Source organism: Trachypithecus francoisi, unplaced genomic scaffold, assembly GCF_009764315.1.
Source record: "Trachypithecus francoisi isolate TF-2019V2 unplaced genomic scaffold, Tfra_2.0 Lachesis_group8, whole genome shotgun sequence".
Lineage (NCBI taxonomy): Eukaryota > Metazoa > Chordata > Mammalia > Primates > Cercopithecidae > Trachypithecus > Trachypithecus francoisi.
The window spans coordinates 98,327,226-98,351,366 of record NW_022681473.1 but is presented as its reverse complement, the minus strand read 5'-3'; the positions used below and the strand labels follow the sequence as shown (position 1 = coordinate 98,351,366).

Here is a 24,141-nt window from a genome sequence, read left to right as displayed (position 1 = left end):
ATCCCTATGCTAATACTGTTTAAAACATTACTAGCGAGTGCCCTTTTTCTTTACAGAATAAATTTGATTGTTGTGAGCAATAATAAAATTAACATGGAACTCTTCCTCCACCTTCCTCTCTTCAACTAGTGGACTAAGGTAGCTTTCTAGCCTATATAGCTCAAACAGCTTCCACTGTTCCAACACCACAAAACAAAATATGGTACCCATATATAGCCACGTCTGTAGCTCTCAGAAGTTATTCTACCTTCAGAATCCAGAATTGTGTAGTACTCTTGCTTTCCAATGTGATGCACTCACTTTCAGAAGCTGCATGTTCCTGTCATTTTCTGAGATCTGCCAGCTCTGAGCAGATCATCACTCCACTGGCCCCTTGTCTCTGATCCTTCTCTATTCTTGTTTCCTACTGATTCTGCAGTTTTTTTCATTGCGGGGGTTGGGGGCGGGGGGAGAATCTGATTTTACTAAAATTCTGCAATTTTTTTTTTTTTTTTTTTTTTTGAGACGGAGTCTCGCTCTGTCGCCCAGGCTGGAGTGCAGTGGCCGGTTCTCAGCTCACTGCAAGCTCTGCCTCCCGGGTTCATGCCATTCTCCTGCCTCAGCCTCCTAGTAGCTGGGACTACAGGCGCCCGCCACCTCGCCCGGCTAGTTTTTTGTATTTTTTAGTAGAGACGGGGTTTCACCGTGTTAGCCAGGATGGTCTCGATCTCCTGACCTCGTGATCCGCCCATCTCAGCCTCCCAAAGTGCTGCGATTACAGGCTTGAGCCACCGCGCCCGGCTGCAATTTTTTTTTATCTGAGTGCTCACAGAAGTTTACTGTCAGGGTGAGGCCCTCTCAAAAGGAAATATTTACTTAAGATTTCTAAGAACCCTGAACCCCTAAAAACTTTCTTTTCCTGTGACTGCTTAGCAATTTCCCACTGAGACTTGGTTATTTCTCCTTTGATAGCACTTACTGACAATTTGGAATATGTAGGTTTTCTGTCTCTAGTTTCACTATTTACTCCAAAGACCTGCTGCCAGCTGTTCCTTTTCAGAATGGAGGCCTCTCCTGGGGAGTGACTAGTTGCTTTCCATTCTAGATTTGGAACTACCAGCCAGCATTCCCTTTTCTTTGCCAAACCAGCCTCCCCTTTGTGGTTACCACACCAGATGTGTGAGTTCTGTATGATACTTACAAATAATTCAGATGTGTAGTTTTACCTGTTCTACTGAAGATGTAGTTTGTGGGCTGTTCTTTAATTATTTTTTTGTTATCCTTGTTGCTCTTACTCTTTTCAGGAGAGGACATGGGAAGATTTGAAACCAAGCTCTCTCTCTGCTTTGGCAGATAAACAACATTTAAATTCTAAAAACTGCAGCCTTGGTATAAGCAAACTGGAAGTTGGCATAATGGAGTATCATCCCTCACTTTGTTCTCACCATAGATACAGCATATACAGGAGCAATTGGAAAATCAATAGGTTCTACAGCAGCGTCAGCAAATGCTGTTTAAAAAAAGGGGGAGGGTGAGTTGTTAAAATCTTTTTTTTACTACACAGAATATGCAAAAGTCAAGTTTAACCCATTAAATGCACATTTCCTAACCCCTTTAATATATGTAAATATATTTCTTCCTTTTCTAAGATTCTACACTTTATAAAATTACTCCAGTAATCTAAGACACTGATTTTCATTGGGAGGGAGTTTGGGGGTATTTGCCTCTAGGAACATTGGCACCATCTAGAGATGTTTTTGGTTGTAGGAATAGTTCAGATGCCACTGGGTAGAGAATAAGGATTCTGCTAAACATCTACAATGCATAGAACAGTCCCTACAACAAAGAATTATTTAGTGCAAAAGTCAGTAGTGCTGAGGTTAAGAAACCATGATCTAAGAAAAAAAATGAAGTTATAAGGCTTTTTATAAAATAACAAAATAGCATCTGTTTAAATCCTTAGGAAGAAGGCAAGACAGACAGATTTTTGCAGCTAAAAATCAGCTTAAGGACATTGAGAACTTACCCAAGGCCACAGTGTTAATATTAAAACACCACACATCTAAATTTTGTATTTCTGGACTCCTAATCCCATATTCTTTTTTTCCTGCATCGCTGCCTCTCTAGGAAAATGCATGTACTTTATTTTCTTCTATTTATCGTAAAGGACAGGAAGTTTTTTAAAGCTTAATCTTTAATTAAAAAAAAAAAAAAAAAAAGACAAGATCTGGCTCTGTTGCCTCGGCTGGAGTGCAGTGGTGCTGCAGCTTTGACATCTTGGGCTCAAATGATTGTCAGCCTTAGCCCCCTAGGTAACTGGGACTACAGGTATGCCACCACACCTGGCTAATTTTTTTCTTTAGAAATGGGTTCTCACTGTGTTGCCCAGGCTGGTCTCAAATTCCTGGCCTCAAGCAATCCTGCCTTAGCCTCCCAAAATGCTGGGGTTACAGGTGTGAGCCACTGTGCCTAGCCCTTAAAGCTTAATCTTATATAAAGTATAATGAAAATATTAAAGGAGCTTCTATCTCAATTGAAATATGTATTAAATTCTGCCACAGGTACAACCTATAGATAGTAATATTGAATATTGGAGTTGGCTATATCTAACAAGTAAACTTAATTACAGGAAGAGCTTATAGATGTTTAAAAACCGTTTTTTTTTAAGACAGGGTCTCACTCTGTCACCCAGGCTGGAGTGCAGTGGCACAATCTCAGCTCGCTGCAACCTCAAACTCAGGAGAGCTCAAGGCATCCTCCCACCTCAGCTTCCCGAGTAGACGGTAGTACAGGCACATGTCACCATGCTCAGCTAATTTTTTAACTTTTTGTAGAGATGAAGTCTCACTATATTGCCCAGGCTGATTTTGAACTCCGGAGCTCAAGCAATCCTCCCACCTCAACCTCTGAAAGTGCTAGGATTAGAAGTGTGAGCCACCTCGCCTGGCCTTACCTACTATTCTTGCCAGTGGTGTAACATTGAGCCTCTTGGCTGCATCTGCCGTCATCAGAACCAGAGCAGCTGCTCCATCATTCAATGTACTGGCATTGGCAGCTGTTACTGTACCTGAAAGCAAAAATAAGCATGAAGTCAAAACATTACTTCACAATAAATGCATTTGGTTCAATTTAACAAATACTGCCTGGGCTGCTAAATGTTTAAAGAAATTACAAATATGGGTGGAGACAATTCCTGCCCTCAGGAAACACGTACATATAACTGCAAGACAATGTAAGGATACCTTTTTGTGTTCATAAAACTAAGTTTTCTCAAAGATCAGAAACATGCATGATGGCACTGGGTAAATGATGGTCTACAACTCTTGAAAGAAGAGACCAGTTAATATTTTTGTATCCAGGGTCTAACTTTCCTTATCCAATATATAGCAGATACTCACTACATGTTTTTCAAATCAGATTTTTCTTCTTATCTACAATCAATCACCTGAAGTTAAATATCAATGAATGCTAAAAACTACCAAACCACTTTAAATAGGAGAATGTTATCGTATATAAATTATATCAATCAATCTGTTTTTTTTCAATGCCAGTGAAGACCCTATCATAGACTGCTACATATGAAAAACTGAATTCTATAGCCATGTTACACATCTCTTCCCTTAGATTTATATATTGAAGGTATAAACTATCAGTTTTATACTTTCAGTTAATCTTACATGAGCCTGATATATTGAAAATGTTAAATAACATCTAGATGTTTTCTAGAATTACTTTTTAAAAATCCTTAGGCAATTCTAAGAATTAGATATGGTATACTGGCTCAATTTTTTCTTCATTTCTTAACACTAACCATTTTCTTTCTGGAAAACTGTCTTCAGCTTTGGAACTTTGCTAAAATCAACACGTTTATATTCTTCATCTTCTTTCACCACTACATCTGGTTGACCTAAAATAAAAATATTTTAAGTGAAATCGCTCAAAACAAGTAGTCATTCAGCAAGCAACTGTTGTACAAGATGCCCAGTGGTCTGTGCCTCCCTTTGTATCCCTGCCTCCCTTAAACCATCCCAAGTAAACACTAATCTAGAATTTATTATCTATAATCTCTATTATGTTACCATCTTAAAGAGAAACTTACAAAGTAGCTTCACAAATTTTTTTTTTTTTTTTTTTTTTTTGAGGCAGGGTTTTGCTCTTGCTTAGGCTGGCATGATCACCATTTACCTCAGACTCTCCAGGCCCACGTGATCCTCCCACTTCAGCCTCCCAAGTAGCTGGGAGTACAGGTGTGAGCCACCACAGCCAGCTAATTTTGCTTGTTTGTTTGAAATGGTCTTGTAGTCTCCCAGTAGAGTGCAATGCTGCAATCGTAGCTCACTGCAGCCTTGAACTGCTGGGCTCAATTGATCCTCCTGCCTTGGATTCCCTAGTAGCTGGGACTACAGGCATGTGTCGCTACACCCAGTTAATTTTTAAATTTTGTGTGGAGGCCGAGTCTCACTTTGTTGCCCAGGCTGGTCACAAACTCCTGGGCTCAAGCAGTCCTCCCACCTTAGCCTCCCAAAGTGTTGGGATTACAGGTGTGACCCACTGCACCCAGCCACAAAATTTAAATCTACACCTCCACATCCCATTCTCTTCTTCCTCAACTCCCTTCTATGATCACAGACTCCACTCTCCTGACCCTAGAGGTAGCTATCTGACCTATACTAGATAAGCTCTAGTATTCTATCATCTAGAGCACAGTAATCATTCCTGGAATAGAATTGTAACCTAAAGCAAGTTAATGAGTTTTTATTGTGGATTTATTCTGCTGGAACTGGTGAGAAAGTCTCTTTCCTTTTTGAGAATCGTATATATGTGACCCTAGAGGTAGAGGCAGCAACTTTAGAAAGGCTGACAGAATAAAGCACAAAAGCCTGCAGGTGTGAGAAGCCAGAAGCGCATGCCTTAGTAGTAGTGAACACCCACTTCCAATCCCTGAAGTTCCAAGAGCTGAATGGTTGCTACTGTTCATCCTTCAGTTCTTGGAGGCACTCCCAGTAACCTTCTAGTAAATCCCTTTTCAATTTAAAATACCGTGTTGACTGTCACTTACAGGAAAAAGAGTTCTAATAAATTTCTCAAAATAATACTCTTAGGGATCTTATAAATGGATTGAAACCTGACATTAAGTTGGGTGGATTTATGTTCTCTCTGAACTGGCAACTCTTCACTTTTTATTAACCATAAGCAGTGTCCTCAGTTGAAATGAACAAAGATAATGTCCTAATTTAAAACTTAAGCATAAAACATTCAACAACATGAAAAGTCTATTCATCCTTTTTGGAACTTTTACCTTTTACTGTAACTGTGACAGGAATAACTTCATTTCCAAATTTCCCAGCTTCCCATGCTGCTTTACTTCTGGTATAAGAATTAATAGCATACGCGTCCTGTTCATCTCGTGCAATATTCAGCTTCTTTGCTGTATTCTCAGCACAGCTGCCCTGATGAAAAGTTGAAATAGTTTAAAGTTAGTTAACTTTGCATAATTTAGAAAATATCTTTTAACTTTGCATAGCTTATATGCAAAGTGTTTAGTAGTTACATTTCTTAAAATATATTTCTTAGGCCGGACGTGGTGCTCACGCCTGTAATCCCAGCACTTTGGGAGGTCGAGGCAGGCAGATCATGAGGTCAGGAGACCAAGACCATCCTGGCCAACATGGTGAAACCCCGTCTCTACTAAAAATTAGCCGGGCATGGAGGCATGCACCTGCAGTCCCAGCTACTCGGGAGCCTGAGGCAGGAGAATTACTTGAGCCCAGGAGGCGGAGGCTGCAGTGAGCCAAGATTGTGCCACTGCATTCCAGCCTGGGCAACAGCAAGACTCCATTTCAAAAAATAAAAATAACGACATATACACACAACATTTCTTTCTATACCAGGTCACTTTTCACTCATGTCTTTTTTTGAGATGGAGTTTCACTCTTGTCACCCAGGCTGGAGTGCAGTGGTGCAATCTTGGCTCAATGCAACCTCTGCCTCCCGGGTTCCAGCAATTCTCCTGCCTCAGCCTCCCAAGTAGCTGGGATTACAGACACCACCACCATGCCTGGCTAATTTTTTATATTTTTAATAAAGACGGGGTCTCACCACATTGGCCAAGCTGGTCTCAAACTCCTGACCTCAGGTGATCTGCCTACCTCGGCCTCCCAAAGTGCTGTGATTACAGGCCAGAGCCACCGCATCCGGCCCACTCATGTCTTATCTTCAAATACTTGAATTAGCCAAGCAGTTGCTAGCTGAGCGTCAGAAAATACCATATTTAAATGTGGGACAATTTCTTTAATGACTGAGCCATGCCAATGCAATAGGCATACAAAAATATTTTCCGAAAGTACATGGCTAAAATCAACATTTATAGAGCCCATCTTTCAGTTCAGTTTGTAAAGTACATACAGTAAGAAAAATCAAACAGTATTGGACACTAGATAGCATTTATCCACTAAAAATCACATTTACCATATGAATTTTATTGTAGACATCAGTTAGCCCGTCTTTAACGATCAAATCTTCAAGCTTTACCCCACCATATGGTGTTGATCCTCTGTTCATTACATATGGAACATTGGACATGCTCTCCATCCCACCTGCCACCATCACATCCTGCACAGCAACACCAGAAAAACCCAATGTTAATTCAAACAGTTGCAAATCCATGACACCCTTTATACAGCTACCACCAAACAAGTATTCTACATGCATTTATTAAACATTTGTTACACAGTGAATATAGGAAGTACCCTCTTTACCACTTCACCCTGATGAAAAGAAGTGGTGTAAAATAATATAATGAGAAATAAGTTGGCTGGGTGCAGTGGCTCACACCTGTAATCCCAGCACTTTAGGAGGCTGAGGCGGGTGGATCACTTGAGGTCAGGAGTTCAGGATCAGTCTGGCCAACGTGGTGAAACCCCATCTCTACTAAAAATACAAAAATTAGGTGGGTGTGATGGTGGGCGCCATCCCGAGTAGCTGGAGGGCAAGGCAGGAGGATTGCTTGAACCTGGGAGGCAGAGGTTGCTGTCAGCTGAGATTGTGCCACTGCACTCCAGCCTGGGGGGCAGAGCAGGACTCCAAAAAAAAAAAAAAGTGGAGGCGGAGGTTGCAGTGAGCTGAGATCGTGGCACTGCACTCCAGCCTGGGCGACAGAGCAAGACTGTCTCAAAAGAAGTTCACAACCAGAGATTAATAAGAATCCCAGAAATCTGGCTGGGTGCGGTGTCTCATGCCTGTAATCCCAGCACTTTGGGAGGCTGAGGCGGATGGATCACGAGGTCAGGAGATCGAGACCATCCTGGCTAACACAGTGAAACCCCGTCTCTACTCAAAATACAAAAAATTAGCCAGGTGTGGTGACATGCCTGTAGTCCCAGCTACTTGGGAGGCTGAGGCAGGAGAATGGCGTGAACGCAGAAGGCAGAGCTTGCAATGAGCCAAGATTGCACCACTGCACTCCAGCCTGGGTGACAAAGCAAGACGCTGTCTAAAAAAAAAAAATACCAGAAATCTTTCATGTAAAACCATCTTCTGAAATTCTTAAGTTTTCTTTTAGACAGGGTCTCGCTGTTGCCCAGGCTGGAGTGCAGTGGCATGATCTCAGCTCACTGCAATCTCCGCATTTTGGGCTCAAGTGATTCTCCCACCTCAGCCTCCCAAGTAGCTGGGACTACAGGCATGCACCATCACACCCAGCTAATTTTTGTATAATATTTTTAGTAGAGATGGGGTTTCGCTATGTCACCCGGGCTGGTCTCAAACTCCCAGACTGAAGCGATCTGCCCACCTCGGCTTCCCAAAGTGCTGGGATAACAGGCGTGAGCCACCATGCCAGGACTGAAATTCTTACCTTCTAACCCTTCATTTCATTCATGCTGCTAAAAACTTAATGTGCTCTAGAAGATTAGAAGTAATCTCAGTTCATGAAAATAATCCTACTTCCTTGACTGAGATCCTCATCATCTCTTCCTGGACAGCTGAAATAATTTTCCACTTGATCTTCTGACGTGCAGCCTTTCTACCAAAGCATCATCGACACTCATCTGACTCACTTTGGCTAGAATGTAAGTCTGATCATTTCACACTTTAGAGAACTCAGCATAATATATAAAGCCTTTACAGTATCCCTTCTCTCCCCTTTTTCAGTCTCACAGCCTAACCTGTACCCCAGGTCACACGGAACTAGTTAAAGCTCTCCAGAGACACCATGCACATTTCACACACAAACCTGCACTTTCCCCATCCACCAACATGTAAAACATCTACGTTTCCTTTAAAACTAATCAGAACACGTCTGCCTTGACCATTTATTTCTATCCTTTCTTGAAACCGTTTCTCTTCCTTTGTGTTCCCCAATTACTATGCAATGCTTTTAATATTATTATATGTTTATATATCAAGTCTTCCCACTAGACTATGCTCCTTTGAGGCCAGACGCCCTGTCATATTTTTACCTCCTTGGCAACTGACATATAGAGGTTTAATAAATATTAATCAACTTAGTACTTTTGCAAGTCAACAAAAAAATCACTTGCATTATAAGGGCTAGTTAAAAACACAGTTTAATATAAAACATTAATGTAAACATAAAGCCAATAATATCTTCTTACAGTCTTTAATCAGGCATACAGACAAGCAAGCTCTATACCAAAGAAACCTAAATATTTTGCCTATTCCAAAATACAAAAATTCTTAACCAGTTCTCATCTAAGTTTTATTCACTTGTACTTTTTACTGGGGGTGATGGCAGTAATAAGTGACAGAATATAAGGTATCAGTTCTTCCTTATAAAGCAAAACTGACCATTTTCCAAGGTCATAAATATTCAAAACAAAGCACTTGCAAGTATGCCTGTAAGTCACTCTATATATTCACAAATGAATAAAATAATATTAAAGTATTTCAATATAGTACAAATGGCATTTGCTAGAGAACCACAACACATCAATTAAGACAAAACTTTCCATGACAAAGAATTTTGAAACTAAATCTCGTGACCATTTTTCACCCACTGGTTTGACGAGGGTTTGGTACCACCCAGTGGTGGTGCAGATCCAGACAAGTCACACAACTTTTGGAAAGTATAACTGGTACAACTTTTATGGAAAGCATTTGCAAATGCCAAAATGTTCAAATCCTGACTCAGCATTTCTTTTAGGCATTTTTCCAACAGAGACCTGCACATGTACAGATGTTTTTAAATATTTTGTTTACCACTCTATTTCCAGTGACTGTCACATGGTAGATGCTCAGCCCTGTAACTCTGTGGCTGTCTCAGACACACTGAAAAAAATCTTCATCTGAAAAATGAAGGGCTCAGATCTGCGAGAATCTTGGTTCTTCTGTGTGTCCAGGTCTCACCTCGTGACATGACAGCATATATTTGCTAAGGAGCCTGTCTCTTGCTTGATCTCAAGTAAAGACAAGATACAGATCAGCAAGGCCAATTAGAAAGCCTGTAGAACTTAAATGAGTTCAGGCATTGTAGAAACTACAAATTAGTCATCAAGCCTGGGCTCAAACAATGATCTGATTCCCAGGGTTAAGCACCTTGTTCTCCTTTATAATGAAAACATTTATAATAAATTCTGGCAAATATAGTATTTATGAATTTTTAGTCACCCAGCCTCAGAAAAAGACCCAAATGCCTTGGCTAAAAACTTTTTTTTTAGAGTCTTGCTCTGTCTCCCAAGCTGGAGTGCAGTGGTACAATCTCAGCTCACTGCAACCTCTGCCTCCCAGATGCAAGTGATTCTTGTGCCTCAGCTTCCCAAGTAGCTGGGATTACAGGCGCCTGCTACCATGTCCAGCTAATTTTTGTGTTTTTCGTAGAGATGGGGTTTCACCATGTTGGCCAGGCTGGTCTTGAACCCCGGGCCTCAAATGATCTGCCCCCAGCCTCCACCTCCCAAAGTGCTGGGATTACAGGAGTGAGCCACTGCACCTAGGCCTAAAAACAACTTTTTAACACAAGATACTCAGGCTATCTTTTTCTTTTTTAAAAAACAGGGTCTCACTTGCTATGTTGCCTACGCTGGTCTCAAACTCCTGGGATCCTCCTGCCTTGACCTTCCAAAGTGCTGAATTACGGGCATGATACCCAGCCTACGCTATCATTTTGACCATACTTCAGATGGACTTAGCAAATCCAGACACTCTTGAGCGTGTGAGAAAACATAGTAACTTACGAGAAAGAATCTCATTTCTAAAGCATGAATATGCCTAGATTTTTGTGTCTTTTAGCCCTAGGTATTATTCTGATTAATAAATGGAAAGGATGGTGTTTCTTACCTGATGTCCACACATAAGACTTTGAGAGGCCATCATGATGGCTTTCATTCCTGAAGCACAAACTTTGTTTATGGTGGTGCATGGAGTAGAAATAGGTAAGCCTAAAACCAATAAGTCACTTTTGAAAAACAGATACTCAAACACAACTGCAGAACTTAATAGAGCATGTTACTATAAACTACAACATTTCTTCTGCCAATATAACTACAAATTATATAATGCATTTAATATTTAAGCTTAAATAACCTTCATTTTGCCATTTTATACTTTTTTTTTTTTTTGAGACAGAGTCTCACTTTGTCACCCAGGTTGGAGTGTAATGGTGCAATCTTGGCTCATGCAACCTCCGCCTTCTGGGTTCAAGCGATTCTCCCGCCTCAGCCTCCCAAGTAGCTGGGATTACAGGCATGCACCACCACACCTGGCTAATTTTTGTATTTTTAGTAAGAGATGGGGTTTCACCATGTTGGCCAGGATGGTCTCAATCTCTTGACCTCATAATCCACCCACCTCGGCCTCCCAAAGTGCTGGGATTACAGGCGTGAGCCACCGCACCCGACCCCTTTTACACATTTTAAGTATAAAAGCAAAAATGTCTTCCAAGTACCTGCACCCAATACTGCCTGCCTTGTAGGGGCTTGTCCTTCACCTCCTTGTAGAACATTACCCATGTATGCTTCTTTCACTTCTTCTTTTGGAATCCCTTTATTAAAAAAAAAAAAACAAAAAGGCATTTAATTCAATTTAATAATTAGTGATTACCTAATAAGGTATGTGACATAACACAATAGGAATGGTTTTTTTTTTTTTTGTCAGTTTTGAGTTTCAATCTAAACTGTATAGTAGAAAGACTTCTTTACAAGGGAAAGCAGAAATGTAGGCATTAAGTCATTTCTAAGTGTTACATACATAGTTAATCCAAAATAAATCTTTTCCATGAAATATTTTTGCTCCCTTAACACAAAAAGCAAAGCAACTACTGACCTGCCTTTTCAATGGCTCCCTGAATTGCAATGGAACCAAGCTTAGTGGCTGGCAGCAAGGAAAGGCTGCCTAAAAAAGATCCAATGGGTGTTCTTGTAGCACTTACTATGACCACTTCCTGACAAGACACAAGATGGTAAAAATTATAGGTATTTTACCCAAATCGTATTTCATTAAACATAATTCATAAATATATTATCCAAAGAAAACACTTCTATGAATGAGTAGTCATCAAAAATTAAAATAATCTCAATAGTTGAACAGCTGTAAAGATAATCAGTTCAATGCTAGTGCTTTATGATTTAAGACCTTATGGAAACCAACTCTAAAACAGATGTAGATCCTTCCCAGTTCTCTACAGGAGGTTTGAGGACAGAAGCTTAAGTTTCCTTTCTATTTCTCAGTCAAAACTCAAGAAATGGTCACTGTACCTTATTTTTTTGTTTTTGTATTTTTGTTTTTGAGACAGGGTCTTGCTCAGCTGCCCAGGCTGGAATGCAGTGGCACGATCATAGCTCATTGCAGCCTCAAACTCCTCGGCTCAAACAATCCTTCTGCCTCAGCCTACCAAAGTACTAGGATTAAGGGTATGAGCCACCACACTCAGCCACTTTACTCTTGTTAACTGCATAATAAACAACTCGAATGAAGAGGGTCCCTTACTGAAAGGAACTCTGGCTAGGAATCAAGACCTGTATCCTAGATGGGGCTATACCACTTAACTAGGACACAGCAAGGGCCAGAATTTTTTTATATATATAATTTGAGACGGAGTCTCACTGTGTCACCCAGGCTGGACTGCAGTAGTATGATCTTGGCTCACTGCAACCTCTGCCTCCTGGGTTCAAGCGATTCTCCTGCCTCAGCCTCCTGAGTAGCTGGGATTACAAGCATCTGCCACCGCACCCAGCTAATTTTTGTATTTTTAATAGAGATGGGGTTTTGCCATGTTGGCCAGGCTGGTCTTGAACTCCTAACCTCAGGTGATCCACCCGCCTTGGCCTCCCAAAGTGCTGGGATCACAGGCATGAGCCACTGTGCCCAGCCGTAATTTCTTTTTTTTGTTTTTTTATTTTTTATTTTTTTTTTTTTTTGAGACGGAGTCTCGCTCTGCCGCCCAGGCTGGAGTGCAGTGGCCGGATCTCAGCTCACTGCAAGCTCCGCCTCCCGGGTTTATGCCATTCTCCTGCCTCAGCCTCCCAAGTAGCTGGGACTACAGGAGCCCGCCACGTCGCCCGGCTATTTTTTTGTATTTTTTAGTAGAGACGGGGTTTCACCGTGTTAGCCAGGATGGTCTCGATCTCCTGACCTCGTGATCCGCCCGTCTTGGCCTCCCAAAGTGCTGGGATTACAGGCTTGAGCCACCGCGCCCGGCCTTTTTTTTGTTTTTAGACGGAGTTCCGCTCTGTTGCCCAGGCAGGAGTGCAGGTGCCCGAACTCAACTCACTGCCAGCTCCACCTCCCGGGTTCACACCATTCTCCTGCCTCTGCCTCCTGAGTAGCTGGGGCTACAGGTGCCCGCCACCGCGCCCGGCTAATTTTTTGTATTTTTAGTGGAGATGGGGTTTCACCATGTAGGATGGTCTCAATCTCCTGACCTCGTGATCCACCCACCTTGGCCTCCCAAAGTGCTGGGATTACAGGCGTGAGCCACCCCACCCAGCCCAGAGCCATAATTTCTTAAACAGTAAGACAATAATATGAACATTAAGCAAAAGAAGATAAAAGCTCTCCTGAATACTATAAAACAGCACTGTGACAGTTCTCTCTTCACACTTGTCTCCCACAATCTCCTATTAAGTTTAGAGATAAATAACAGAATGGTTGCCTAGATTTTGATAGAAGATCTTAACTAAGTCACTTTAGTGACCCTTACAAAACAGAGAGGACTCCTCAGAAGGTCCTAGGAGATGTTGTAATGGCCCTCCTTGTCTAATTCCCAGCTGGTCCACTCCCTCGCTTCTAGGATCTTCTATATGGTCTCTGCTTGTACCACAATACAATGGGAGTCCCTGTGAGTAACGGAAGAACACTGCCCAGTTCTAGAGGGAATGTTGTTTTGCAGCAGAGTATGAGGAAGCAGCAAACACTGGCAGAGACTAACTGAAATGTTTTTCTATTATAGTCATCTACTTTAACTGAATATTTGAATAGTTAGCTATTCCTAACTGTTGGATAATCCTGCTTTGACTTTCACATATACCCAAATCATAAGTATATGCATTTTTATTGCCATTTCCTTTAAATTCTGGAACTTTTAAAGCACAACTTACTTACCTTCAAAGTGGGTTTTGATACGTAACTCCGTCCCACATATCTTATTTCCTGTAATATAAATATTTACAATGTTATAATGTAAAAATTATTAAACTAAATCATTTTATATTTCTCAGTGATAAGGTTATAGTGATTTCTTCCTACATCTTTATGCTTTTATTTCCAAGTTTTCTGCGGTCAGAATATATCACTTTTAACAATTAGAAAAAAATGACTGCTTTATAATAAACTTTTCTGATTATTCATTGGAAATGTATGTTTTAACTCCTAAGTTTACTATCTTAAAATTTCTAAGTCTTGGCCAGGCGTGGTGGCTCACGCCTGTAATCCTAGCACTTTGGGAGGCCTAGGTGGGTGGGTCACCTGAGGTCAGGAGTTCAAGACCAGCCTGGACAACATGGTGAGACCCAGTCTCTACTAAAAATACAAAAGTTAGCCCAACATTGTGGCACATGCCTATAATCCCAGCTACTCTGGAGGCTGAGACAGGAGAATAGCTTGAACCCAGGAGGCAGAAGTTGCAGTGAACCAAGATGCCGGCACTGCACTCCAGCCTCGACAACAGACCAAGACTCCATCTCAAAAAAAAAAAAAATTCCAAGTCTTTCTTAAATATAACTTTCTAAAATGTAGTTTTGACTTAAAGCTAGGTTCTAAATTAGTCTTAGAATCTAACAAGATATTTTCATTTCTTTAAGACTGTTTTCAAGTAAAACTTGCTGTTTCTCCCCATCCACTTCCAACAATTGTCTTTTGATTTATATGAGGCAAACACATCTCATATAAATATGACCTATAATAGCAGATAAATTATTTCTTAAAAAAGGAAAGAGTAAACATCTTGCCCCTACTACTTCTCAGTTCTTTCCACACTTCTTAGGAACAAATGTCAACAGTAGGCTGGGAGAGTGGCTCATGCCTATAATCCCAACACTTTGGAAGGCTGAGGTGGGCGTATCACTTGAGGTCAGGAGTTAGAGATCAGCGTGGCCAACTTGGCAAAAAAACCCCGTGTCTACTAAAAATACAAAAATTAGCGTGGCATGGTAGCAGGCACCTGTAATCCCTGCCACTCGGGAGGCTGAGGCAGAATTGCTTGAACCCAGGAGGCGGAGGTTGCAGCGAGCCAAGATCATGCCACTGCACTCCAGCCTGGGAGACAAGAGTGAAACTCCATAATAAATTAATCAATTCTGACAGCGCAGGACACAATTCAGAGACCTAACTGATCTGAAATTAGACTATCAGTAACTGGGCGAGGTGGCTCATGCCTGTAATCCCAGCACTTTGGGAGGCCGAGACAGGTGGATCACAAGGACAGCAGTTCAAGACCAACCTGACCAACATGGTGAAACCCCGTCTCTACTAGAAATACAAAAGTTAGCTGGGTGTGGTGGTCCATGCCTGTAAGCCCAGCTAATCAGGAGTCTGAGGCAGGAGAATCACTTGAACCTGGGAGGCAGAGGCAGCAGTTAGGCGAGATCACGCCACTGTACACCAGCCTGGGCGACAGAGCGAGACTCCATCTCAAAAAATGATAATAAATTTAAAAAATAATAATTTAAAGACTTACCAAAAAAAGTTCCTAATTGTAGTAAACATGCCAGTCACTGCCTCTCCAAACACATGTCTTTCTCAAAGGGCAAGCCTAAGTACTTACAAGGTGACTCCCCTGCCTCTGGCCAGAGCTGATGGGATCAGGAATGGAACAGACTCACCCAAGCTAGCACCCTGAGAGACTGGGTCAGTTGGATGACAGTGGGGACTGGAACTGAAAAGTCAAAGGGCTGGAGCTGACCAGCCAATGCCACAGAAAAGCAGCGGCTAGAACAGGGAAAAGCCGTGAATACGCTGAGAAGCAAAAGAATGGAACATACATACTCAGAGACAGGAGAAATAGACCATAGCACACCACAAGAGGCAAAAGATGGCTTGGTTAGTGATTTTCTAGCTTGGGTTCTGGCAGGGTCAGTTGTACTTTATTTTGTTTAAAACTTTTCATATATAGAAGTAAAAAATAAACCAGAACTCTTGGACTCAAGCACTTCTCCTGCCTCAGCCTCCCAAGTATCTGCGACTACAGGCACGTGTCCCTGCACCTGGCCGGCTGCACTTTATTTCCTATCCTTGGATGTCCTAGTGCTTGCCCACTGTATCTCTTCAAAAAGTTCCCTTTCTGGAGATTCCTTAAAGAACTAAAACTAGAACTACCATTTGGTCCAGCAATCCCACTACCGGGTATCTACCCAGAGGAAAAGAAGTCATTATACGAAGGCCGTGCGCAGCGGCTCACTCCTTTAATCCCAGCACTTTGGGAGGCTGAGGCAGGTGGATAATGAGGTCGGGAGTTCAAGACCAGCCTGGCCAACATAGTGAAACCCCATCTCTACTAAAAATACAAAAATTAGCTGGGTGTGGTGGCGCACATCTGTAATCCCAGCTACTCGTGAAGCTGAAGCAGGAGAATCGCTTGAACCCGGGAGGCAGAGGTTGCAGTGAGCCGAGATCAGGCCACTGCATTCCAGCCTGGGCAACAGAGCAAGACTCAGTCTCAAAAAAAAAAGTCATACGAAAAAGACACTTGCACACGCATGTTCATAGCAGCACAATTCACAATTGCAAAAATATGGAACCAGCCCAAATGCCCATCAGTCAACAAGTGGATAAAGCAAATGTGGTATATATACCATGGAATACTACTCAGCCATAACAAGGAATGAAATACTGGCATTCAGTGCAACCTGGATGAAATTGGAGACTATTATTCTAAGGGAACTAACTCAGAAATGGAAAAACCAAACAGCGTATGTTCTCACTCGTAAGTGGGAGCTGCGCTATGAGGACACAAAGGCATAAGAATGATACAGTGGACTTAGTGTCCCAGAGGAAAGGGTGGGGGTAAGGAATAAAAGACTACACTGGGGACAGTGTATACTGCTTGGGTGATGGGTGCACCAAAATCTCAGGTATCACCACTAAAGAACGCATTCATATAATCCAACACCACCTGTTCCCAAAAGCCTATTGAAATAAAAATTAAATGTTAAAAGTCCCCTTTCTACTTAGCTAGTTTGTTCCTTGTTTACTAAGCCACTTCTTTTAAGCTTCTGGTCCAGTTTAATGGAAGCTTCCCTGGTTCTCTCCACTTTGCTCTGGATCCCATTTCCAGTTGCCTTTTCAAAGACCACACAGTTATCCTTTGCCTCTCCTCTACATCATTCATCCCTTTTACTTCTGGATAATTCCATAAGCATACAAACAGGCTCTGATTCTCCCCACCTAAAAAACAAAGTAAAAATAAATAAATGTCTCTTGACCCACATTCCCACTGAGCTTTCACCTCATTTCTTTTTTTCTTTTTGAAAAAAGGCTGGAGTGCAGTGGCGCAATCTCAGCTCACTGCAACCTCCGCCTCCTGGGTTCAAGCAATTCTCCTGCCTCAGCCTCCCGAGTACCTGGGACTACAGGCATGTACCACCACGCCCGGCTAATTTTTGTATTTTTAGTAGAAATGGGGTTTCACCATGTTGGCCAGACTGGTTTTGAACTCCTGACCTCAGGTGATCCGCCTGCCTCGGCCTCCCAAAGTGCTGGGATTACAGGTGTGAGCCACTGCGTATGAAAGGCAAGAAAGGTTCTCCTACAATGTCTGTTTGCTTGTCCTCACTTCCTTTTTACAGTTCAGCCCACTCAGATCCGGATTTTATTTCTGCCTGTTTATCACTGTTGGTTCTGAGCAACATCAACAGTGTCTGTGTAGCAAAATCCAACTTGTTGTAATTGTCTCACTTAACCTTTTAACACATCAGCAAGACTGGGTTCACCTTTCTTTGAGAAATATGCTGAGCAGTTAAGAGCCTGGGCTTACCAGTTCAGTGTTCTTTGTTTTGTAGCGACAGAGTCTCACTATCTTACCCAGCTGGTCTCAAACTCCTGAGCTCAAGCAATCCTCCTGCGTTGGCCTTCCAAAGTGCTGGGATTACAGGCGTGAGCCACTGTGCCCTGCAAGCTGAGTATTCTTGAGCAAGTTACTCAGACACACTTACCTTGGTTTTCTCAAATACCCTCCACGGGCTGTTATGAGAATAAAATGAGGTAATATGTATAATCCACTGCAGAATCCCTTTCTTGTCTTGGCTTCCATTACAAACGTGGACTCCTACCTCATTAGTCATATTTACCTCAGTCTCCTTTACTATTTCATCTTCCCCTTCCAGCCTCCAAGTGCTGAATGTCCCAGGGCTTTGTTCCAGGCCTATTTCAATTTAACTTCACTATCTCCTTAGATAATCATATCCAGTCCCATGGCTTTAAAAAGCATTTATGAGGCCAGGCGCAGTGGCTGGCTCACGCCTATAATCCCAGCACTTTGGGAGGCCGAGGCAGGCAGATCACGAGGTTGGGAGATCAAGACTATCCTGGCTAACACGGTGAAACCCCGTCTCTACTAATAATACAAAAACAAAATTAGCCGGGCGTGGTGGCAGGCGCCTGTAGTCCCAGCTACTCGGGAGGCTGAGGCTGGAGAACGGCGTGAACCCGGGAGGCGGAGCTTGCAGTGGACCAAGATCATGCCACTGCACTCCAGCCTGGGCGACAGAGCAAGACTCTGTCTCAAAAAAAAAAAAAGGCATTTATGTGCTGATGATTTTCCAAATTTCTATCTCCAACCCTGACCTTTCAATATGAGGTCGGGAGTTCAAGACCAGCCTGGCCAATATGGTGAAATCCCATTTCACCATGTTGCTACCCAAGCGCCAACATGACAGCTGCAGGTGAATGTCCAAATCATAGCTCTTAATGTCCAACCCTAGAAAACTTGTCTGTGGCCGGGTTCAGTGGCTCACCCCCGTAATCCCAGCACTTTGGGAGGCCGAGGGGGGTGGATCACGAGGTCAGGAGTTCGAGACCAGCCTGGCCAACATGGTAAAACCCCATCTCTGGCCGGGCGCGGTGGCTCACGCCTGTAATCCCAGCACTTTGGGAGGCCGAGGCGGGCGGATCACAAGGTCAGGAGATCGAGACCACAGTGAAACCCCGTCTCTATTAAAAATACAAAAAATTAGCCGGGTGCAGTGGCGGGCGCCTGTAGTCCCAGCTACTCAGGAGGCTGAGGCAGGAGAATGGCATGAACCCGGAACGCGGAGCTTGCAGTGAGCCGAGATTGCGCCACTGCACTCCAGCCTGGGAGACAGAGCAAGACTCCGTCTCAAAAAAAAAAGCAAACAAACAAAAAAAAAACACCCCGTCTCTACCAAAAATACAAAAAAGAAAAAATAAATTAGCAGGGCATGGTGGCACGCACCTGTGATCCCAGCTACTCCAGAGGCTGAGGCAAGAGAACTGCTTAAACCCAGGAGGCAGAGGTTGCAGTGAGCTGAGATTGTACCATTGCACTCCAGCCTGGGTGACAGAGTAAGACTCCATCTCAAAAGAAAAAAAGAAAAAAAAAACCTGTTTGTTCCCGGTATTCTTAGGTGCTCAAGCCAAAATCACCCTTCATCCTTCCCTTTATCACAGTCCCTAAAACCCAGATACTGTCAACAGCATCCAAAACATAACTAAATTAGTCCACTCTGCCTCATCTCCACTGCTGCCACCTAGTCCAAATCACCATCTCTTGTTCGTATTAATGGCCTTCTACCTAGTTCCCTGCCTCCCCTGGCACCTCTCTACAGTACATCCAGTTTTGAAAATGTAAATCAGATCATATTACTCTACTGCTTAAAACAATGTAATGGCTTTTCATTGCTCTTGGAATTATATCCAAACTCTTTACCTCATCCTACAAGGCCCTGCATGATCTGGCTCTTGGTTTTCTCTCCAAATTTACATCACTCTTGCTCTGTGCCAGCCACTGGCATCTCTTTGTTCTAAACCCTATCGTGATACCTCAGGGTCTCTGCAGTGTGCCTCTGCCAGTCATAGCCTCCTCAGGCCAGGCATGGTGGCTCATGCCTGTAATCCCAGCACTTTGGGGAGGCCGAGGCAGGTGGATCACTTGAGATCAGGAGTTTGAGACCAGCCTGGCCAACGTGGTGAAACCCCGTGTCTACTAAAAATACAAAACTTAGCCGGGTGTGGGGGTGGGCACCTGTAGTCCCAGCTACTTGGGAGGTTGAGGTGGGAGAATCGCTTGAATCCAGGAGGCGGAAGTTGTAGTGAGCCGAGATCATGCCACTGCACTCTAGTCCGAGCAACAGAGTGCGATCCTGTCTCCAAAAAAATCAAAAACAAAACAAACAGCTCCCCCAGCAATCCATGCCTGGCTCATTTTTATTCTTCATGTCTTTTCTAATGACACATTCCCAGAGTGGTCCACGCTAACTACTCTATCTAAAGTTACCCTCTACTTTTTCCTCTCTTTAATATGAATATCTTTATTTCCTTCGAAGCACCTCTCACACTGTAAGTATGTGGTTCACATCTTTGTTTTATTTTCCACCCCTCCAACATAATGCAGGCTTCCTGATGGCAGGACGGTGTCTCTTGTTCACTGCTACATCCCTATGACTTAGTGCAGTGCCTAGTGCTCATTAAATATCAGAAATGAATGACAAAATTATAGTATGGTCAGGACACTGAACCATACTGTGTACAATAAATACATGCTGAATGAACACAACCCATTAAGTTTTATCTACATAACACAACTCTCTTTCAGGGAGGGCTCTTGTTCGTATTAATGGCCTTCTACCTAGTTCCCTGCCTCCTCTGACACCTCTCTACAGTCCATCCAGTTTTGAAAATGTAAATCCTATGCCATGCCAGAAAGAGGTCAGCATTCCTACTGCAACTTCCATAACGCCTGCGCACATTCTAATTGTGCCAGAACATATAATTTTGTAACCTTCAGGTGGCTTGTCTCCCTACTAGACTGAATTCCAAGAAGAGACTGATTTTATTTATTTTCTATCCCAGTGATGGCAAACAGACTGATTTTATTTATTTTCTATCCCCGTGATGGCAGCAGACATGAAACAAATATTTGAAGACAGTCTGAAACTTACCAATTACTCAGAGAAACAAAATTTCAGCTGCAATAAATATGTTATGAAACCAGCAAAACTGATCATGAACTAAAGAGTAACTGAGGGCCTACTTTACATAGGAGAGTCAAAAAAGGCCTTCTAGCAATGTTAGTGGAGCTGAGAAATGAATGTTAAAGAGTCATCCTTGGAAAGATCCAGGAAAAGCACATTTGAGGCATTAGGAACAAGTAGGACAAAGGCCATGAATTAGGAACAAACTTGGCACACATACTAAGTATAAAAAGAAGGGTCCTGTGGCAAAAGCAGAGTGAGCACAGCAACAGCTGAGGTCACAGAGTAAGCAGGGCCCAGCAGATCATGAATAAGTGTCTAGATTCTGGCCTGTGGGCAATGACAAGCCACTGAAAGCTCTTATGTTATAAAAAGACCACTCTGGCTGCAGTGTAGAGAACTGAGAGTACTAGGGTAAGATTAGAAAAAGGGAAGGGGGCCGGGTGTGGTGGCTCACACCTGTAATCCCAGCACTTTAGGAGGCTGTGGTGGACAGATCATCAGAGGTGGATCACCTGGTGGGCTGGTCAGGAGTTTGAGACTATCCTGGCTAACATGGTGAAACCCTGTCTCTACTAAAAATACAAAAATTAGCGGGCATGATGGCAGGTGCCTATAATCCCAGGTACTCAGGAGGCTGAGGCAGGAGAACTGCTTGAACCCGGGAGGCAGAGGTTGCAGTGAGCCAAGATTGCGCCACGGCACTCCAGCCTGGGCAACAAGAGTGAAACTTGGTCTCAAAAAATGAAAAAAAGAAAGAAATTAGCAACAGGAAGGAACTAGCATACAGGCTGGTAGGTCAAAGGGAAGAAGCAAGGTTACCAAAGCCAAGGGGTCAGGAACCCAGCAGAAGCAGGAACCACAAGAGAGACAGACACTGCCAGAGACAGACACACAGACAGAGAAATTATTCTGGCTTCTCCCTTCCTCCTATCTTCCAATCTTCCACTGGTGCCTCACAGTGGCTACACCCAGCCAGAAGCCAGCTGATATTCGTCAGCCTACAGTAATGCAGACAGAACAGGGGAGGGGAGAGAAATGAATCTGGGAGCAAGTAGGCCCAAGACTGGCACAAGATAGGAAATTTTTTAAAGTCTGAGTATTAAAAGAAGCTGAAAATTGGATCAAAACACAAAACAGGAGTTTCAAGGAGGGAGTGGTCAATAGTGTCAAATATAGGATAAAGGTCAAGAAGAAAAAACATGGGCCGAGCACAATGGCTCACACCTATAATCCCAGCGCTTTGGGAGGCCAGGAGTTCAAGACCAGCGTGGCCAACAGAACCAGACTCTGTGTCTACAAAAACTAAAATAAACATAGATTTTAAAACCACAGAAAAAGGAAATCACTGGTATTTTTCAGCTTGAGTGGCACAGAAATTTAACGGCAGAGAGTTAAGGAGAAATGGATGCAGAATAAATGGGAGGTAATGAGTAAAGACCACTCCTTTGACTAGAGAGAGAAAAGTGATTCAAGCTAGAAAGGCAACACGCTCCAATAAAGTCCATAAAGATTTGTTGAACATAAAAGAGACCTGATAAGCAAAGGGAAAAGAGCCAATGTAATGAGAGTTCAAATTCTATTCTACAAAATAGCACAGAAAACTGAAAATCCTGTTTATTGATTCAGTAAATGACCATTTAATTCAAGTATCCAATACAACTGCTTCCTAGAGTTCAGTAACATGAATGTCACATATCATACATTAGAGCACGTACAGGCATTTTTTTCATGAGGAATATTTGTTTTTGATTGTACGAGTATTTGTGTTTCATTTTAAGATTTTTTTTTAAGATGGAGTCTCACTCTGTTGCCCAGGCTGGAGTGCAGTGGCACGATCTCAGCTCACTGCAACCTTCCCCTCCCGGGTTCAAGCGATTCTCCTGCCTCAGCCTCCCAAGTAGCTGGGATTACAGGCACCCACCACCACGCCTGGCTAATTTTTTTTTTTGTTGTATTTTTAATAGAGGTCGGGTTTCACCATGTTGGTCAAGCTGGTCTTGAACTCCTGACTTCAAATCATCTACCCACCTCAGCCTCCCAAAGTGCTGGGATTACTGGCATAAGCCACCTCAACCAGCCTGATTGTAAGATCTTAATTAAACCATAAATTAAGAAGGTTCTGAACTTTTTTTTTTTTTTTTACATCTCTAGAGTACCTAGTTCACCTATCTCACTTAGTCAATACTGACTGAAACCCAAGATAACCTAATTACATTCTTGTGATTTCTCCACTCATCCCATGAGACTAACAAATGGCTAAAAGCTCATCTTCCTTGGAAACCTACGCATTTTGACTTTTCTATTATTTCAGTCACCCAGGATCAATTTTAGACTTTCTTTTCCCTTGGCTTTGCACCCTCACTCCATAATTGTAAAGTCCTACACTGGTTCTTCACAATCTCTTGCACAGCTCCTACCACCAGCACCCTTGTGCGAGTAATGTTACTCTATGCCCAGACATAAGAACTAGAGTGACCTCCCATTGCAACAAAAACAAACATACCAATAATCCCTACTTAACTAGGGTCAAATCCATACACTCACAACATAACTGGATCTCCAAGCTTATTGCCCCAATCGACCTGGAAAACTCAAGTTTCACTAACCACACCCTGAAGGTCTCTACCTATTCCTGAGGCTTTGCCTAACAATCTGCGGTGCGTACTCCTTTGCTTACGCATGTGGAGAATAAATTCTTTGGGACCCTGCCCCTGCTGTGTTCCCTAAACACAATAGTAAGAAGAGAGACATCCCTTGGAACACCCTCAGTATGTGAGCTTTGCTCTTATGTCAAGTATAATGTATTGTATTATCTGAATAGTCATTTGCTTTCCCTGATAAATTTTAGGCTGCTCCAAAAAACATCTGTTATGATCACATGGTGCCCTCTCCCCTTGTACGCCCAATGATTATCTATTGTATTAAAAAAGAAAAGGAACCTCTCCTGACAATAACGCACACGAACATCTTTTAAAGAAAATCTCGGAAGCAGCTGCACAGGCCTGCAAAGAGGCTCTCCCCCATCCCACCGCTCAGGCCTGGCCAGCGCCAATCCCGGCCGTCCTGTCCACCCAGACGCGTGCCCTCGTGTTTGACACCAGACACCTGCCCTGGTGTTTAACACGTACTGGTGTTTGACACACCAGTAACGCTCATTAAGATGATTACGCCGAGACCTCGGAAGTAGAAAAGTGCTGTAAAAATACGCGAGTCCCTGGGTGTTATGGGAGCACTTAGGCGGTTTTTGGACAAGACCCAGTCGCCTGCCTGTCCTGGGGCCTACGCCGCGCGCCCGGGCCGCGGGAGCCGCAACGGCCGCGGGCTGGAAGCTTTCGAGGCGGGGGACTCCTCGCTTCCCAGGTCTGAGCGCTGTGGGGACGAACCCCGCTCACCTTCACCAGCCTCCGGAGCAGGGGGCTGCGGCTGCGGGCGCCGCTGAGCAGAAGTGCCGCCAGCACAGCCATGGTTGCGGAACGCGGAGGGGTGGCTACAGAGGCAGAGAAGACTTGGGCGTCCTCCCCAACCCCGCACCCACAGCTACTAGGAGCGGGCACCGCCC

The 24,141-nt window shown here is 43.2% G+C and overlaps 1 protein-coding gene and 1 long non-coding RNA gene across 3 annotated transcripts in view; one reads left to right on the top strand and one right to left on the bottom strand.

The window, feature by feature from the left end:
* LOC117081546 overlaps nt 1-2,172 on the top strand; it is a 7,470-nt gene extending 5,298 nt beyond the window's left edge. For both annotated transcript variants that reach the window (XR_004436195.1, XR_004436194.1), the window contains exon 2: nt 1,284-2,172. This is a non-coding gene — a long non-coding RNA (uncharacterized LOC117081546). The remainder of the gene's footprint in view (nt 1-1,283) is intronic.
* ACAT1 (acetyl-CoA acetyltransferase 1) overlaps nt 1-24,141 on the bottom strand; it is a 26,386-nt gene extending 2,245 nt beyond the window's left edge. The window contains exons 1-10 of the mRNA XM_033207649.1: nt 23,975-24,141; nt 13,537-13,584; nt 11,260-11,377; nt 10,883-10,978; nt 10,276-10,376; nt 6,448-6,591; nt 5,279-5,429; nt 3,791-3,886; nt 2,933-3,046; nt 1,425-1,489 (exon numbers count right to left, since the gene is read on the bottom strand). Of these exons, the coding sequence (XP_033063540.1) occupies nt 1,425-1,489; nt 2,933-3,046; nt 3,791-3,886; nt 5,279-5,429; nt 6,448-6,591; nt 10,276-10,376; nt 10,883-10,978; nt 11,260-11,377; nt 13,537-13,584; nt 23,975-24,046 (1,005 nt within the window). The 5' untranslated portion in view covers nt 24,047-24,141. The remainder of the gene's footprint in view (nt 1-1,424; nt 1,490-2,932; nt 3,047-3,790; nt 3,887-5,278; nt 5,430-6,447; nt 6,592-10,275; nt 10,377-10,882; nt 10,979-11,259; nt 11,378-13,536; nt 13,585-23,974) is intronic.